Source organism: Triplophysa rosa, linkage group LG22 (genome assembly GCF_024868665.1).
Source record: "Triplophysa rosa linkage group LG22, Trosa_1v2, whole genome shotgun sequence".
Taxonomy (NCBI): Eukaryota; Metazoa; Chordata; class Actinopteri; order Cypriniformes; family Nemacheilidae; genus Triplophysa; species Triplophysa rosa.
The window spans coordinates 4,987,852-5,003,374 of record NC_079911.1 but is presented as its reverse complement, the minus strand read 5'-3'; the positions used below and the strand labels follow the sequence as shown (position 1 = coordinate 5,003,374).

Below are 15,523 nucleotides of genomic sequence, written 5' to 3'. Positions count from 1 at the left end.
TTCAGTGCTATATTGTTAAATTATTCAGTTTACATTTCTCATATTTGTTTAGTTTTTCAAAATAACAGTTAGGTCTATATTTTATTTTATAAAATTATTTAGGCCTATATTTTAATTTATTTCAATTAACAGAGATGTTTTAGAAAACTATAAAAACCTTGTTTCAAATCAACTTACCCAATAGGTTGAGGTCTGTTTTGATTGGGTTTTGGTTTGTGGGGAACCGCATAGATATCAGGATGTTTCTGAGAGATCTCGAGCTGTTATCCAAAGAGGAAAAAAGTTTATTTCAAAGTTTACAAAAGTTTATTTTTTTTTCAATTTTCAAGAAATAAGTGTTGACTGTTCCAGTCTAAACAATTGTATTGATTTTGATATAAAAACATTTTTTAATCAAATTCATGTAAAATTGTCTAGGTCATATTTCATTCAAAGAAAAAATCTTTATAAATAAATACAATTATTTCAATTAATTTAGTTACCCCTGACAATTGAACAGATTTTCCCTTCCAATTTATTTTTGATTAAATAAAACGATTAAATTAAAAACAAATTTAAAATATACTCTTACCATGGTGTATGACTACAACTGAACAAAAATAAACGTGGCAAAAATAAACAAATTTACTGTAAATGGTTAAATATCATTGTAATGAAAAGGTCCTTAATAGTCATAAAAAGATGTAACTGCCCTAAAAATAGGCTCCAATGTCTTCACGTGAAACATGACCCAGACATTTCACATGCAAGTTAGAAGAATTTGTGCATGATGTGTTTGAATGAGACACAAACCCGTGCTTGTTCAGCCTCCTGTAGCTCAAGCATCCTTTTCGTTCGGGCCAGGTGATCCATCTGCTCAAAGGCCTTCACCTTTCCTATGAAGGAGCGATTGGCCGGGTCATTGGTAGGGTTATTAGAAGGCGTGTCATCGGCAGGGGCCGACCGCATCGTAAAGCTGGGCTTCTGGGCTACAGGTGGCGGTAGAGGTTTGGTGCTCACAGGCACGTCGCTGCTTACTGTACTGCTGGATCGAGAATCAAAACTCCTAGAGTCTGCGGCGCGTGAAGTCGTCCTGACCTGCAGTGACAGGAGGAGTTTGGTTCTTAGTTATGTAATGGTTTCACAGAATACTACAAGAAAGAGGAAGTGGATAGGAAAATAATAGGACCGCTTACTTTAGGGGGTTCTGGCACAAATGATGGTGGTGGACTCGGGTCTTGAAGCACTTCTCGGCTTCCTGCTTTCTTGATACGGACTTGAGGAACAGGCATGGTTCTCTGCACGGGTGAAATACACGTTGATTTAATTAGAGTGTGTACAAATACACATACGAGAAAACAGACCAAATAGTCATAAACACCATAATGATAGAAAACTAATGTTTCAAGCTTGACCTGTAGGGAGCAGTGTGCCCAACACTTGACCTGAGTGACTGTTGTAGTAAATGAATACCCACCAACCTTTGATTGCTTATTGCTGATAGGAATCATAACTGATAATGATAATACAAGTTGGAAGAATGACAAGCACTTGTCACATAGTAAAAAGTGGGTTAAGCCTTATAAAACACATTCCAAACAGTCATAAAATGACACACAGGATGTAACCATGCCATATGTAACAGGAAATGCTTCCAGACATAAACATGTACTAACCTCCTCGCTAACAGGCTCGGATGAGCGGCTGATGGCTGACATTGGCTGTGGCTCGTCGGTGGACTCGTCCAGTTCGTTATCCGTATAGGCTCCGCCCTCATCGGCCGTGTCGTCATAATCGCTGGTCAGGAGACTGTCCATGCTCAGATAGTCTGCGCTCATCGCCGACAGGTACGACATGCTGTCGTCATGAAGATCCAGGTCTTCCTCTGATCCGTCAAGCTGAAACAGGACAAAGACTGATCATGTCTCAATTCTCACAAACTGCTGACAAATTCACATAGAATATGCTGAATTTAAAAAAAAGAAAATGTTATAGTCTAATTTGTGTTTAAACGAATGCTTACTTTGCTCTCACAGATCCAGACGGATTTGTCTTGTTGTTCTTGTATGCTATCCTTCAGGCTTCCGAACCAGGCGTCGTGAGCAGAGTTCAGTTCAATCGTAGCTGGACAAACAAACATTTATGTTTAAAATAGAATTAAAAACAGGTAAATTTTTGATCCCTGGGACTCAAACCCGAGACTAACCCGTGAAAAGGTGCTGGCATGCTTTCCGTAGTTTAACTGCTTGCTCATAAAGCTTGCGTGAACTGCGGTTGGATCCTGGAACCAGACGGTTTCTCATGGCCTTCACCCCCTGCTTGCTGTCAGGGTTCATGAAGATGACAATTGGATACCACTGGGTGTAATTCAGGGTGTCGACAGCCTTGGGTGTGATATCGAGCAGAGCGTGTAGATCCTGGAAACACGAAAAAAGACGTTTGTTGTGTAAACAATTAAAACAAAGCTGTAGAATGACAGAAAAAAGTCATTACACATTTACCTGTTCAATAATCTGACGTATAGTGTTGAGTCGGACCACACCGGATGATTTCTCTGTGCCTGCATCTTTAGGCTCAGTTTCTGTCAATGCAATCATGTGGAGATATTAATGCATGCTTGCTATGCATATTGAAAACTTCTATAGGTGATGAATAGCTTACTTGCTACAACAAATTCATCTGGAAGTTCATTGGCAAGTTTATCATTGGCAGCATCTGCGATTGGGCCGAATATTACGACAGGTCGTCTAAAGCCAGCTGGTGAGAGAGAATGACAGAAACGAATGACTTACGTAAAATGTTAAACTGAGAGAATGCTGAAATATTTTAAAACTTAATATTAAAAAATATACTTTTTATTTTACATTATACATAAAAGGCATTAGAATATTTAAATATGCCAGCAAAATGCATGTCAGGTAAACTTGGGCCACAAATTGTTGCAAAACAACTTATGTAATTATTTTTAAATAAATGATAATTATTTGGTAAATTAAGTAAAATAAAATTAAATGTAATGTAATGTAAGACAAAAACACAAAATATTAGAACTTAATATTATATGAAAATCAAAACATTTATCAGTTAAAAAAATATTTTAAACTATATAAACATATATGGAAATATAAAATAATATATACAAGTTTAAATATTAATTAAAAATTAAATAAAAAGAAAATCATCTAACTGCTTAATTATTTTTGAAAAAAAATGTGAATATTTAAATATGCAAACAAAATGCATGTCAGGCACACATGGGCCACAAAAAATGTTGCAAAACCAATTTAATTAATTTTAAATAAATTATTACTTGGTAAATTAAGATCGAAATTTTAGAATCGAGTACAAAATCTTACTATTAATTATATATCACTTAATGATCTAGCCCCTGCTAATCTGTCCGACCTTTTACATATATACTCTCCCGCCAGAAGCCTCAGATCTGAATCTAAGCTCCTCCTTTTGATACCCAGAACTCGGCTGAAATCTAGAGGTAACCGTGCTTTTGAAGTGGCTGGTCCTACACTATGGAATAAGCTCCCATTTTATATTAGATCGGCTTCTTCTTTGATTGAATTCAAATCCCATCTTAAAACTTATTTATTCTCTCTTGCTTTAAGCCTATAATGATTGACCTTGATTTTATTCTTGGCGTCTGGTGTGTTTGTTTTATTTTCTATTGTGTTTTAGATATTACCTATGTTTTTATTTCTCAGTATTATTGCACATGTACAGCACTTTGGTAGGCCTGTGGCCGTTTTTAATTGTTGATAACTTTTTAACAATTAAAATATATATTTAATATGTATATAAAAAATATTAAAGAATATTCTGAGCAACAGAGATCAAAAGTCACTGAATGTAACATTGCATGTTAGCCATACCTTCTCGCAGCACCACTCTCTCATACGCTGGGAAGCGTGTAGTGACGGGTGTAGCACTGAGATCCTCCCTGCTCTTGCGAAGATCTTTTTTCTTGGCTGCCCTTTGACCCCTGAGTCTCCAAAAGTCACCTCTGTCATTGCCCGCACCTTTCTGTGCATTTTGAACGTTTGCCATCTGTTCCGCTCTAAAAGTATGCAAATACATAAACTACATTCCAAAAAAAACCACTGTATTGTAAACCAAACTTCTACACAATCGTGCAATTCTCTCACCTGCTTTTGCTTGGTATGATGCCCTTCTCCCGCAGCTGGTTGTCTTTGTCCATGCGGATGGCGAGGTAGTTGCCTAGCTTTCCGTCATACAGGGTGTCCACCACTTTAAATATCTCACCTCTGGAGAAGGTCAAGCTCTGAGGAAGCTCCTTCTCATATTCAAAATGTGTTCTGATGAAGAAGTTATCTCCTCGCCCGGATGCCAGGATGTCTTTATAAACTACGGAAACAGTTTATTTACATGTGCATTAGCATCCAGCACATTCATAATAAAAGATGTGTAGATCATAAACTGTAAACTCAGTGATTTGACTGTACGGAGGTGTTTTAATGTACCATCAGGTTTGCTTTGAGCCAAGATGGTCACATCCTCTCCTTTTGGAATCTCCAATAAATCAAGGACTGCATCTTCTCGGATCATGCCTCTGAAATCTGTATTATTTACCTGCAACACATTTGACATGATCAGCTCATCGTGCACGACAGATAAAGACACATAACATTTACACATGTACATCTAGTGCATTTGAGACATTTGTAGCACCTTCACAATCTGGTCACCAGTGCGGAGTCCCTCAATCTCGGCGGGACTGTCCTCCTGAACGCCTGCTATAAAAATGCCCACGTCGTTGCCGCCAGCCAGACGCAGGCCAACGCTGTCGCCCTTCTGGAAGCGCACCATCACTGTGTTGGGGCTGTGAGATACTTTTCATTACAATCAAAGTATGCCAAACTATGACATCATTAAAGAAAGACGTCAAGTAATTCAAAACTATGGCCAAAATGAGTAAAATAGCTTTTAGATTTAGTCTAGAATTCGATTTTAGAAGTCAACAGTGAATCCAGTACAAACCCATATATTTCCAGGTCTTCAGGACTGGGCTGCAGTGGGACCTTGGGCAGAGGTTTGGTTTTAACTGGAACACTCACTTTTGGAGCAGGCACCGGTGCTGTTTTAAAAACATAAAATTCAATGTTCAAATCAACTTGCTTAAAACGCCAACAACTATAGAACTGTTTTGTTTCTAATTTCTTCAAAAATTTTAAAACAAATTCTCATCAAATTTGATGAACTTTTCCAGAATTCAGTGCAGTGGGGTGGTATTGTGGGTACCTGGTGACTCACTACGAGGCTCCTCCTCTACAGGTGGAGGCGGCAGCTCTGCTGGTGCCGCTCGGAATGGAGTCGGCATGGCTCCCATTTTAGCCAGTCTATTAGGAGGTTCATCTCTAATGACAAAACGTTAAAGTAGTTACTACTTAAACACAGCTTGTTTGTTAATATCTTTAAAAAACAATAGAAACTGTACTATTTTTAATTGCGTAAAAGTAGTAGTAGTTTCACTATATTTTCCAACAACTAATGGCTCGCTCAGTAGTTTTCCATGTGCAGCGAATTTATGTTTTCCATTTTTGTAGTAAAATGAATATTTAGTTAAATACTGGCTGTTTCTTACAGAAAATGCTGAAATAAAAAAAACTAAGAGGAATAAATAGTAAGAAAATTATGTTAATTGCAAGTTTATGTTAAAGGGATAGTTCACCCAAAAATGAAAATTCTGTCATCATTTACTCAAGCTCAGATTGTTCCAAACCTGTATACTGACATTCTTCCAAATATTTTCCTTTGTGTTCAGCAGAACAAACAAATGTATACAGTTTTGGAACAATCTGAGGGTGAGTAAATGATGACAGAATTTTCATTTTTGAGTGAACTATCCCTTTAACTAATGTAGCTATAATGTGAACTAATATGATTAATGACATTTTTTATTATATTATTTTTATTTCATATTAACTTTAACATAGTTTGCTTATTAACAGTAACTTGGTAACTAGTAACTACATGATCTGTATGATAACCTCACAGCAGTTTACTATGAGTGAATTGGCCAGCCTCATACAAACATTTCAGGAAATGCTGGTGCCAGTATTACCTGTTTTTGTCTTGTAACCTCTCATTCGAGGAGTGTGAGGAGAGGTCTGAATGATGGCCCCGCCTCTCCTCCTGAGGAGAATACGAGCGGTACGACTCGATCTCTGAGATATCTGCAAATACAGGCGTACACAAACCACACGTGACCATCTCAATGATATAACAGTAAACACCTGATGAATAACAATGAGAGTGGATGACTGTGCCACTTAGAAAGGTGTAACTGCTGTAGACTGACTGAGACTGAGGGTGGAGATGTAAACACATTCAACCTGAGCTGTTTAAGGCACAGTCACACTACAGAGGGAACCTCTACGGGCAACACCCTGTCCTGGCTGCTTCTTCATCTAAATCCAGACACTTAAAAAGCTATGTCAAACCTCAACAAACTGAATATTCATGGCTGTGTGTTAGTTACAGAAATCCACTCACCATCTATTTCAGAGTCACTGTCTGCCATGGGTGGGACTCTGATGAGCACATGACTGCGATCCCTTTGGACCACAAGCTGCAGCTTACCACGAGACTTCTCGATCAACTTCCCAGCATCGCTGAGGGAAAGATTCTCTGTGACTGTACCATTTATCTGAGACAAAAGAAAACTAGTATTAATCAATAACTAAGAGATTAATGTGCATACAGTAAATTTAGATTTCAGATTGACATTTGATCACTTTGATCAGCAATTTCAAACGAACCTTCAGAATGATGTCACCTTCTTCTAGTTTGCCCTCTTTGGATGCCAGGCCCGTACTTGTTGTCTCTTTGATGAACAACTGACTGCCCAGACGAAGGCCATATTCTGGACACATAAGGGAAAAACGAATGTGAGAGTTTGGACTATAAAATGAAACTAAATCACCGACTTAACATACAAATGAAAATTTGCTCATTAGGTGTCATATTATATCAGAATGTACCAACCATCATTGGGGCGATTCTTCAGAAGAGTAACACTGAGGGGCTTTCCCAAAGGTTCACGCCGCTGTGGTGGGGCGGGTGAGGGTGAGCGGTCCAATCGGTCTCGACTGTTACTCCTCTTGACTGCCTCATCCTGGCGAGGATCGTACCTCCGGCGATCTTGTTCGCTGGCCAAATTCTCTCTGCTATAGCGACAAGCCGGTTCCGGCTTGTACTGTGCATCTGGACTGTGTGATCTGTCCAGCGTCCGATCGCTGCGGTATCGCCTGTCTGGACTCCGGTCTCGGTCCAGATTGTGTTCGCTACGATAGCGCCGATCGGGACTGTAGTTGTGGTCCAGTGTTCGATCGCTTCGGTCACGTCTCTCCGGACTGTGTTCGCGATCGAGCACGTGCTCACTTCGATAACGGCGATCTGGGCTACGCTCGCGGTCCAGCATTCGTCCTCGGCTGCCGTCTCGTCGGTACTGTCTGTCTGGGCTCATACCTCGCTCTGTGGTCCTCCCTCGGCTGCGATCATAGTCACGGTCGTGTTCTTCTGCATAGCCTCCTCTGCCTCGTTCTAGACTGGCATCGCGATCAGAGTAGTTGCGTCCGCTGTAAACGCTGTGTCGGTCCTGGTCGTAGTCATAGTCTTCATTGTAGTCGCCGCTAAAGACGCGGTCGTCCTGTGACGGGCCGCGTTTAAGCATGCTGACTGGGATTTTTCTAGCCCTCTTTATTGTCTGCATAAGAGCGTAAAAAATGTATTCAATCCTCAATATTTCGGTCGTGATTTTAACATCTACAATACAGACAGACTTTAAAAACTAATGCAGTTAAAAAGTAAATGTCAAAATTCCGAAGTTACACTTACAATTTTGGCTACTTTGCCACACTTGCGGAGCGTCTGCACTGCAAAGGAGTGTGGGACTCCATCCATGGGCACAGTGTTCACCAGCATCACACTGTCATTTACACTGCACAGAATATAAAACAATGACCGTAAAGGGATAGTTCACCCAAAAATTACAATTCTGTCCCCATTTACTCATTCTCAGATTGTTCCAAACCTGTATACATTTCTTTGTTCTGCTGAACACAATAGAACATATTTGTAAGAATGTTAGTAACCAAACAGATCTCAACCCCCATTTACTGCCATAGTAGGGAAAATAAATACTATGGGAGTCAATGGGAGATGAGATCTGTTTGGTTACTGACATTCTTACAAATATTTTCCTTTGTGTTTAGCAGAACAAACTAATTTATACACGTTTGGGTGAGTAAATAATGACAGAATTGTCATTTTTGGGTGAACTATCCCTTTAAGTATGGGATCAGAATTGTTGCAATATTCTGAATAAATAAACTATGATCCGCAAATAAATATAGAGAGTTTCACAAACATTTTTTAAATCCACATATGCACAAAAAGCGAACCATAAATATATGTTAGACGTTCCACAAAAAGAAATGGAATTCACAAATAAATACAACGAGATTTGCAAATAAAAAATATTTACAAATTTATTTCAATGGCATTTATTTGTAGATAACTTTCTGCACATTTGTGGATCGCTTTCTGCACATTTGTGGATCGCTTTCTGTGCATTTGTGAATCGCTTTCTGCACATATGTGGATCGCTTTCTGCACATATGTGGATCGCTTTCTGCACATTTGTGGATCGCTTTCTGTGCATTTGTGAATCGCTGCACGCATTTGTGGATCAGTGCACGCATTTGTGGATGGCTCTCTGTGCATTTGTGGATTTTGAAACATTTCTAACGTCAAGACGTGCGCACAATCCACAAATAGGTGGACTCCGCCCACTATCTACGCAAGCCAATTGGGTAACTTCCGCTTTCGTTGTCCAATAGGGCACGTTCTAACTTTTCTAACTAGCGTAAAGCCGGGCGTCCGGCCAGCGCGTCGTCAGAGCGTCCGTCTCCCTGGGGGAGCGCGGCAGCGAGAAGAACAGCGGACAGTGTGCGTTCTCGCTCGTCATGAACAGATCCACCTCCGCCTTCCCGAAGCGATCCCAGATCATCCGTACTGAGTTGGGGTGAAGTCTCCATTCCCCTTGGGAAAGACCTCCCTTCGAGAGCATATCCGCTCCGCAGTTCAAATGACCGGGGATATGCGCTGCCCTGATGGAAAGCAGGTGCTGGTCTGCCCACAGCAGCAGCCTCGCATCCAGCTCGAAAAGGGCTCTGGAGTGGACCCCTCCTTGGAGATTGATGTACGAAACCACGGACGTGTTGTCGGTGCGAATCAATACATGACGCTGCATCAGCTGAGGCCGAAAAGTCTGCAGAGCTAAGAACACTGCCATCAGCTCCAGCCGATTTATGTGCCAACTGCTCAGAGACGGCGACCACAGACCTGACGCCGGCCTGCCTTCGCACACTGCACCCCAGTCCGAGGAAGACGCATCCATCGTTACCACCATGCGCGTTGTCACAAGCCCCAGGGGAACGCCCTAGCTGAACATGCTCCAGTCGCGCCACGGTTCCAAAGCGCTGAGGCATCTGTGAGTTATCCTCACGCGCGCACGACCCGAGGACCATGCTCTCCGCAAAACTTGAGTCTTTAGCCACAGCTGCAGAGGACGCATGTGCAAAAGACCCAGGTGGCAGACTGGTGATGCTGACGCCATCAGTCCCAGAAGTCTCTGAAATACCCTCAGCGGAACGGACCGGTCCAGGCTGAAGTCGCGCAGTGTGGCGGAGATGGACTCAAAGCGCTCCTGAGAGGCGGACGCGCATCTCCACAGAGTCGAAACATACCCCTAGATATGTTATGGACCGACTCGGCAAAAGCTTGCTCTTCGGCACGTTCACCCGCAGCCCCAGGGATGACAAGTGACGAAGCAGCGTCTGCGTATGACTGACAAGCACATCTCGTGAATGGGCTAGAAGCAGCCAGTCATCCAGATAGTTCAGAATGCGCATACCACTCGCTCTGAGAGGGGAAAGCGTTGCGTCCCCGCATTTTGAGAACATGCGTGGAGCCAATGCCAGTCCGAACGGCAGCACAGCAAACTGGTACGCCGCTCTGTCGAACGCGAACCACAGGAAGCGCCGGTGGCTCTGGGCTATCTGAACGTGAAAATATGCATCCTTCATATCCACGGACGCAAACCAGTCCCCGGGACGAACTTGTGCCAGGATCTGTTTTAGTGTAATCATTCTGAACGCCCGCTTGTGAAGCGCTCGGTTGATGGGTCTCATATCCAAAATAGGATGGAGTCTGCCATCTCTGAACTAGAAACTGAACTCTACCTCGCTTGGAGGAACCCACTCTATCGCTCTTTTCCCGAGCAGGCTGTGAATCTCTTGTCTCAGCACCGGAGCGTTGCACGGCAATGTGAGTGACGGGACAACTCCGCTGAAGCGGGGGGGCCTGCGTCTGAACTGAAGGGAATACCCGTGTTCTATCACATTTAGCAGCCACGGAGAGATACCTGGAATGGCTTTCCACACACTCAGAAACATGCATAGCGGCCGAATTACCTCGGGCGATACAGCTTGCTGATATTCCGGAGACGTGCTCTGCCCTCGTGAGGCTAATTGCACTGGCGGGGGAATGTGAAGCGCGTGAGGCTCCGGCTGCCGCTCGCCCACAGTAGCTACCGTGGGCGAGGGGATGCTGGTTATAACATATTCTAACTGTGGCTTCGCGCTGCACCGTGGCAGGGCAGGGGACACCGTGTGGTGTGAGTGAAGGGGAGAGAGCTCCTTTTGTGAGGAGGTAAGTGCTTTTAATAATGTACACACACAACATTTTGAGCATTGCAACAATCGCCCGCAACAGCGGGGGAAACAAGATGCAAACGGCGCTGCTTGAGCACCGGTCCGCTCACGAACTCTCCCCTCCTCTCTGCAGACCCGTCAGGAAGGCGGCTTGGCAGCCGAAGACGATCCGCTATCACCTCGATGACGTCTCTTCTGCCCGTACTTCTTCCTAGCTGGGGCAGACCACTGCTTAGGCCGGACGTCCGGTCCAGGGTCTCGGGGAGCCGAAGCCGCGGGCTGCTTAGCCGGCCTGTGGGAAGAGCGCGAAGCAGACGAGGATCTCGCTCTCGGCGCCGGCTGCAACGAACGGCAAGGAAGCACGTGGCTCATGGCTTTTGCGTGCTTCTGCGCCTCCGCAAAGCGTTCCGACACTGACTCCACGACATCCCCGAAGAGACCAGAGGGAGTAATGGGAGCGTTGAGCAGCGACTTCCGGTCAGCGTCCTTGAGGTCTGCCAGCGTCAGCCACAAATGGCGGTGAAGGACGACCATGAAGCCCATCGACCTGCCGATAGCCTGTGCGGTGCGCTTCGTCGCCATCAGCGCGAAGTCCGTCGCCGCCCTCAGGTCCTTCACAGCATCCGCATCCAAGGCGCCCCCATCCAGCGCCTGCAGAATCTTCGCCTGAAAGACCTGTAGAACCGCTATCGAGTGCAGCGTGGAGGCTGCCTCCCTGGCGGAGGTGTACGCCTTGTCGGCGAGGTGGGCGGTAAACCTGCACGGCTTAGACGGCAGACCTTGTCCCGCGCTCAGCGAAGAGGAGAAGGGGCAGAGATGTACAGCGAGGGTCTCCTCCACGGGCGGCATGTGGGTATAACCGTGGGCCTCCGCCCCGTCCACGTGGGCGAACATAGCCTGTGTGGCAGCGTGGACTCGCGCCGATTGAGGGGCCGTCCACGACTTAACCACGTGCTCGTGCACATCAGGGAAAAAAGGAGTACTCCTCTCTGGTGCAGCCTGGAGGCAGCCCGCTTGAAAATACCAGGAATCGAGTTTACTTTTAGCTGGCTCCTCCGGGGCGCTCCAGCTAAGGTCAAGCTTCTTAACGGCCTTTTCCAGCACCCTCACGAACTCCTCCTGGAGGTCTGGGGTTCTCTCCGAGTCAGTGCGGTCCCGCTCCTCCGAGTCAGTGCGGTCGTCTTCCTCATCGAGGACGAAGGAAATGGCATCCGCAACGGCGGGAGGGGGACGAAGGCTCTCCTCAGTGAAAATGACCGGGGAACGAGGAGACGGCAGAGGACGGCGGCCCTGAGCCGGGTCGTCGCCGCCACCACGTGGCATGAGTGGGCCCACCAGTGGCCCTTTGGCGGCAGTGGGCCTCGACCCAAATAATCCTCGAGCAAAGTTCCTGCGAGTCCTCAAAACACGCGCCGGCAGGTCAGCACAGTGCGCGCAATCAGACTCTCCGAACGCCGCCTCAGCGTGGGCTAGGCCCAGGCAGGCGATGCAATGCTCGTGCGTATCCTGCGGGTCCATGGGACCTGCGCAAAGACAACAGAAGGCGGCCATCGAATGAAGAAGCTTCTGTTGATATCAACGATGGCAGCGTGAAAGAGAAGATTCTGAGGTATTGTCGCTGTGCACTGTATTTATACTGTCTGGTCACCAGTAATTACATTCGGTTGCGACAATTGGTCAGTTTCACTGGCGTTATCCAATAAGACTTCAGGAGAGGTGAGAAGGGAGGAGTTCCCATATGCGGAAGCTTCCGCAATGTCGAGAGACCGCTCTCGATAGGGAACATAACTGTTCAACTGATCATGGGGTAGATGGCCTGAGGGAAGAAACTTTATTTGGCTGTTTTGGTGCTCAGTGCTCTGTAGCGCCGACCAGACGGCAGCAGTTCAAAGAGATAGTGTGCTGGGTGTGAGGGGTCCAGAGAGATTTTGCGAGCCCTTTTACTCGCTCACTCTGGATGAGTACAGTTCTTGCAGTGGAAAGGGTAGTACCAGTGATTCGCTCAACAGTCCGAAATATCCGCTGTAGTCTTCGGAGTTCTCGAGTGTTTGTATGTGTCCCGAGCATGTAAACTGAAATTGAGAGAGAATATGTCGCCTCTAAATGCAGCAAGTTTTAAATGACTTCATCGATCAACACAAAGTTACAATGGTAGAGAACTTTAATAAACTTGATCGCTTAGCAACCTTCAAAACAAGTCTTGTACGTCTCTTGATGTACACGACGTGGAGGAGCGATTTTTTTATTAACAGACTGATTTGACTCTACCTGCAGCATGCTTGTTTTTTCTAAACAAAAACATGTCAAACAAAATAATTGCCTTTTGTATTGCAGTTAAAGTAGCCTAGTAAAAACAGGCTACTGACACATTTTTTATTAAAACTGCGCATCGTTCTGTTATCGTTTTTATTGAGGTTCTGTAAATTTGCACCAACAAGCCCAAACAATTTGCTTTTGTTTTCATATGTTCATATTTTTCTTATATTTAACTTCAGCTGATGGGCTATACCTTGGTTCTTGCGTCTCATTCTTCAGTGTTCTGCATTTACCAATAAATAGACTACGTAAAAAGTACTTATTTTGTTTTAAATTTATATCTTTATCATTTAAAAACCAACAATGTATGCTAACCCCATTTAGGAGTTTTTTTAGGCCTATTTGGCACTAAATATAGAAGGAATGAGGTTATAATATAGCAAACCGCGCTATTGAACTATAAAAAAGACAATATCACTGCAAGGAAAATTCCTTCACCGTGACAGCGCTACGTTCCCGACTACATTACAGTACATTACACGTCACATGTCTTTAGGATGTGTGTGAACGCACGCACAGGTCCCAGAAAATCACTGGCAGTGTGAACCAAAATCAACCGATCCCGTCATCCCGGGACACATCTTCTGCATATTTTCCGGGATCTCTGTATGAAAAGGGCTTTACTGAAATGCCATGTAATATCCAGTGCCTTTTGTGCATTTGTATGGAGAACCCATTAATTTGTACAATTAGTTTCAATTCATTTTTATTTGGCAATTTCATATTTTGCTTCATACTTTTTTCATCGAAGAGAAAAGTTGTGTTGCCTCCCTTGCGTTATTATTTCCCCTGTTATTTTTCATTTGCCAATAAATAAATGAAATAAACAGTATTTTAAAGATGTCCTATGTGTCATTTAAAAGGCAGCAATATATACATAATTATAACCCAACAATATTGATTTATTTAGCACCAGGAAAAATGGAGACGTATATCGTATAACACGCTATATAAGAGCACTGCCACAACCCTTTTTATTAACAACAGTAAATTGATTACCTGCAGTTGTATACCAATATTTACTATGGTAAGGTTCGAAAACACAAATTTTACTAGGCCTACATCGTTTACTTTTGGGGTTGCTGTGTGAATTTGAGAATATATTGTGTGCACAAGATCATTGTCAAAGGATCGACATCCTTTGTTGTGGCAAGAGTTAAGACAGTATACAGAACTGTTTAACCACAGCAGCAGAGATCATTCAGGAATGGGATAAACAGAGATGACTCATTAAATTACGTTTTATTTTGAATTATGAATGACATAGAAATTCACAGTGCTGATGATTTCCCCCACGTTAATTCTGCCATCGTTACACTGGTAGTAGCCTACACCGACAGCTGCAGTGCGCATTGCAATGCAAACGCTGTGCACCTTGAAACTCCACGCCACGCTGAGTGTGCGGCGCGAACTAGCTGCTTACCCATGCAGTATCGGGGAAACAGATTATATTTTATCGAATGCCAAAATCGGAATTTATCACTTTGGTACATAAAGACAATAAAACGGCTGGCTTGCAGCAGACCAAATCAGTCCCCAGTCACCGGGATTGTCCACCCCAGTCCGTGCACGCTGTTATCAAGTCATAAACATTTCAGTCGTTTGTTACTAACATACGGACAATGCATATAAACACAAACAATCATTACTGAGTAGTATAAAGAAGAGGCCATTCACATTTCTTAGTATATCACGCATTTTAGACCGCCACTAGCCGCCATGTTAGCTCCCTGAATCTTAGTGCAGAACAAAACGTGATTGGTTGAAGTTAGAACGTGCCCTATTGGACAACGAAAGCGGAAGTTACCCGATTGGCTTGTGTAGATAGTGGACGGAGTCCACCTATTTGTGGATTGTGCACACGCCTTGACGTTAGAAATGTTTCAAAATCCACAAATGCACAGACAGCCATCCACAAATGCGTGCACTGATCCACAAATGCGTGCAGCGATTCACAAATGCACAGAAAGCGATCCACAAATGTGCAGAAAGCGATACACAAATGTGCAGAAAGTGATCTACAAATAAATGCCATTGAAATAAATTTGTAAATATGTTTTATTTGCAAATCTCATTGTATTTATTTGTGAATTCCATTTCTTTTTGTGGAACGTCTAACATATATTTATGGTTCGCTTTTTGTGCATATGTGGATTTAAAAAATGTTTGTGAAACTCTATATTTATTTGCGGATCATAGTTTATTTATTCAGAATATTGCAACAATTCTGATACCATATTTAAGTCCTATCAAAAAACTGTGAACTTTTACTGATACTTGTATCGACTGACATTTTGGTAGCCTGACAACAGTGTTTCAACCAAACAAATCTTAAAGGAACAGTTCACCCAAAAATGAAAGTCTTTATTTACTCACCCTTGAGTTCCCAATCTGTATAAATGTCTTTGTTCTGATAAACATAGAGAAAGATAGTTAAAAGAATGCTTGTAACCATGGTATGTCATGGTAGTCAATGGTGG

General features: G+C 43.5%; 1 protein-coding gene across 1 annotated transcript in view; it reads right to left on the bottom strand.

Annotated features, from left to right (window-relative positions):
- Window positions 1–15,523, bottom strand: part of tjp2a (tight junction protein 2a (zona occludens 2)) — a 34,421-nt gene that overhangs the window by 1,141 nt on the left and 17,757 nt on the right. Inside the window, exons 5-23 of the mRNA XM_057321092.1 lie at window positions 7,849–7,951; window positions 6,997–7,717; window positions 6,771–6,874; window positions 6,505–6,658; window positions 6,074–6,185; window positions 5,251–5,366; window positions 4,990–5,086; window positions 4,681–4,831; window positions 4,473–4,581; window positions 4,137–4,356; window positions 3,864–4,048; window positions 2,641–2,736; window positions 2,481–2,560; window positions 2,186–2,396; window positions 2,003–2,103; window positions 1,656–1,877; window positions 1,176–1,277; window positions 793–1,077; window positions 178–260 (exon numbers count right to left, since the gene is read on the bottom strand). Coding sequence (XP_057177075.1) covers window positions 178–260; window positions 793–1,077; window positions 1,176–1,277; window positions 1,656–1,877; window positions 2,003–2,103; window positions 2,186–2,396; window positions 2,481–2,560; window positions 2,641–2,736; window positions 3,864–4,048; window positions 4,137–4,356; window positions 4,473–4,581; window positions 4,681–4,831; window positions 4,990–5,086; window positions 5,251–5,366; window positions 6,074–6,185; window positions 6,505–6,658; window positions 6,771–6,874; window positions 6,997–7,717; window positions 7,849–7,951 — 3,252 coding nt within the window. The remainder of the gene's footprint in view (window positions 1–177; window positions 261–792; window positions 1,078–1,175; window positions 1,278–1,655; window positions 1,878–2,002; window positions 2,104–2,185; window positions 2,397–2,480; window positions 2,561–2,640; window positions 2,737–3,863; window positions 4,049–4,136; window positions 4,357–4,472; window positions 4,582–4,680; window positions 4,832–4,989; window positions 5,087–5,250; window positions 5,367–6,073; window positions 6,186–6,504; window positions 6,659–6,770; window positions 6,875–6,996; window positions 7,718–7,848; window positions 7,952–15,523) is intronic.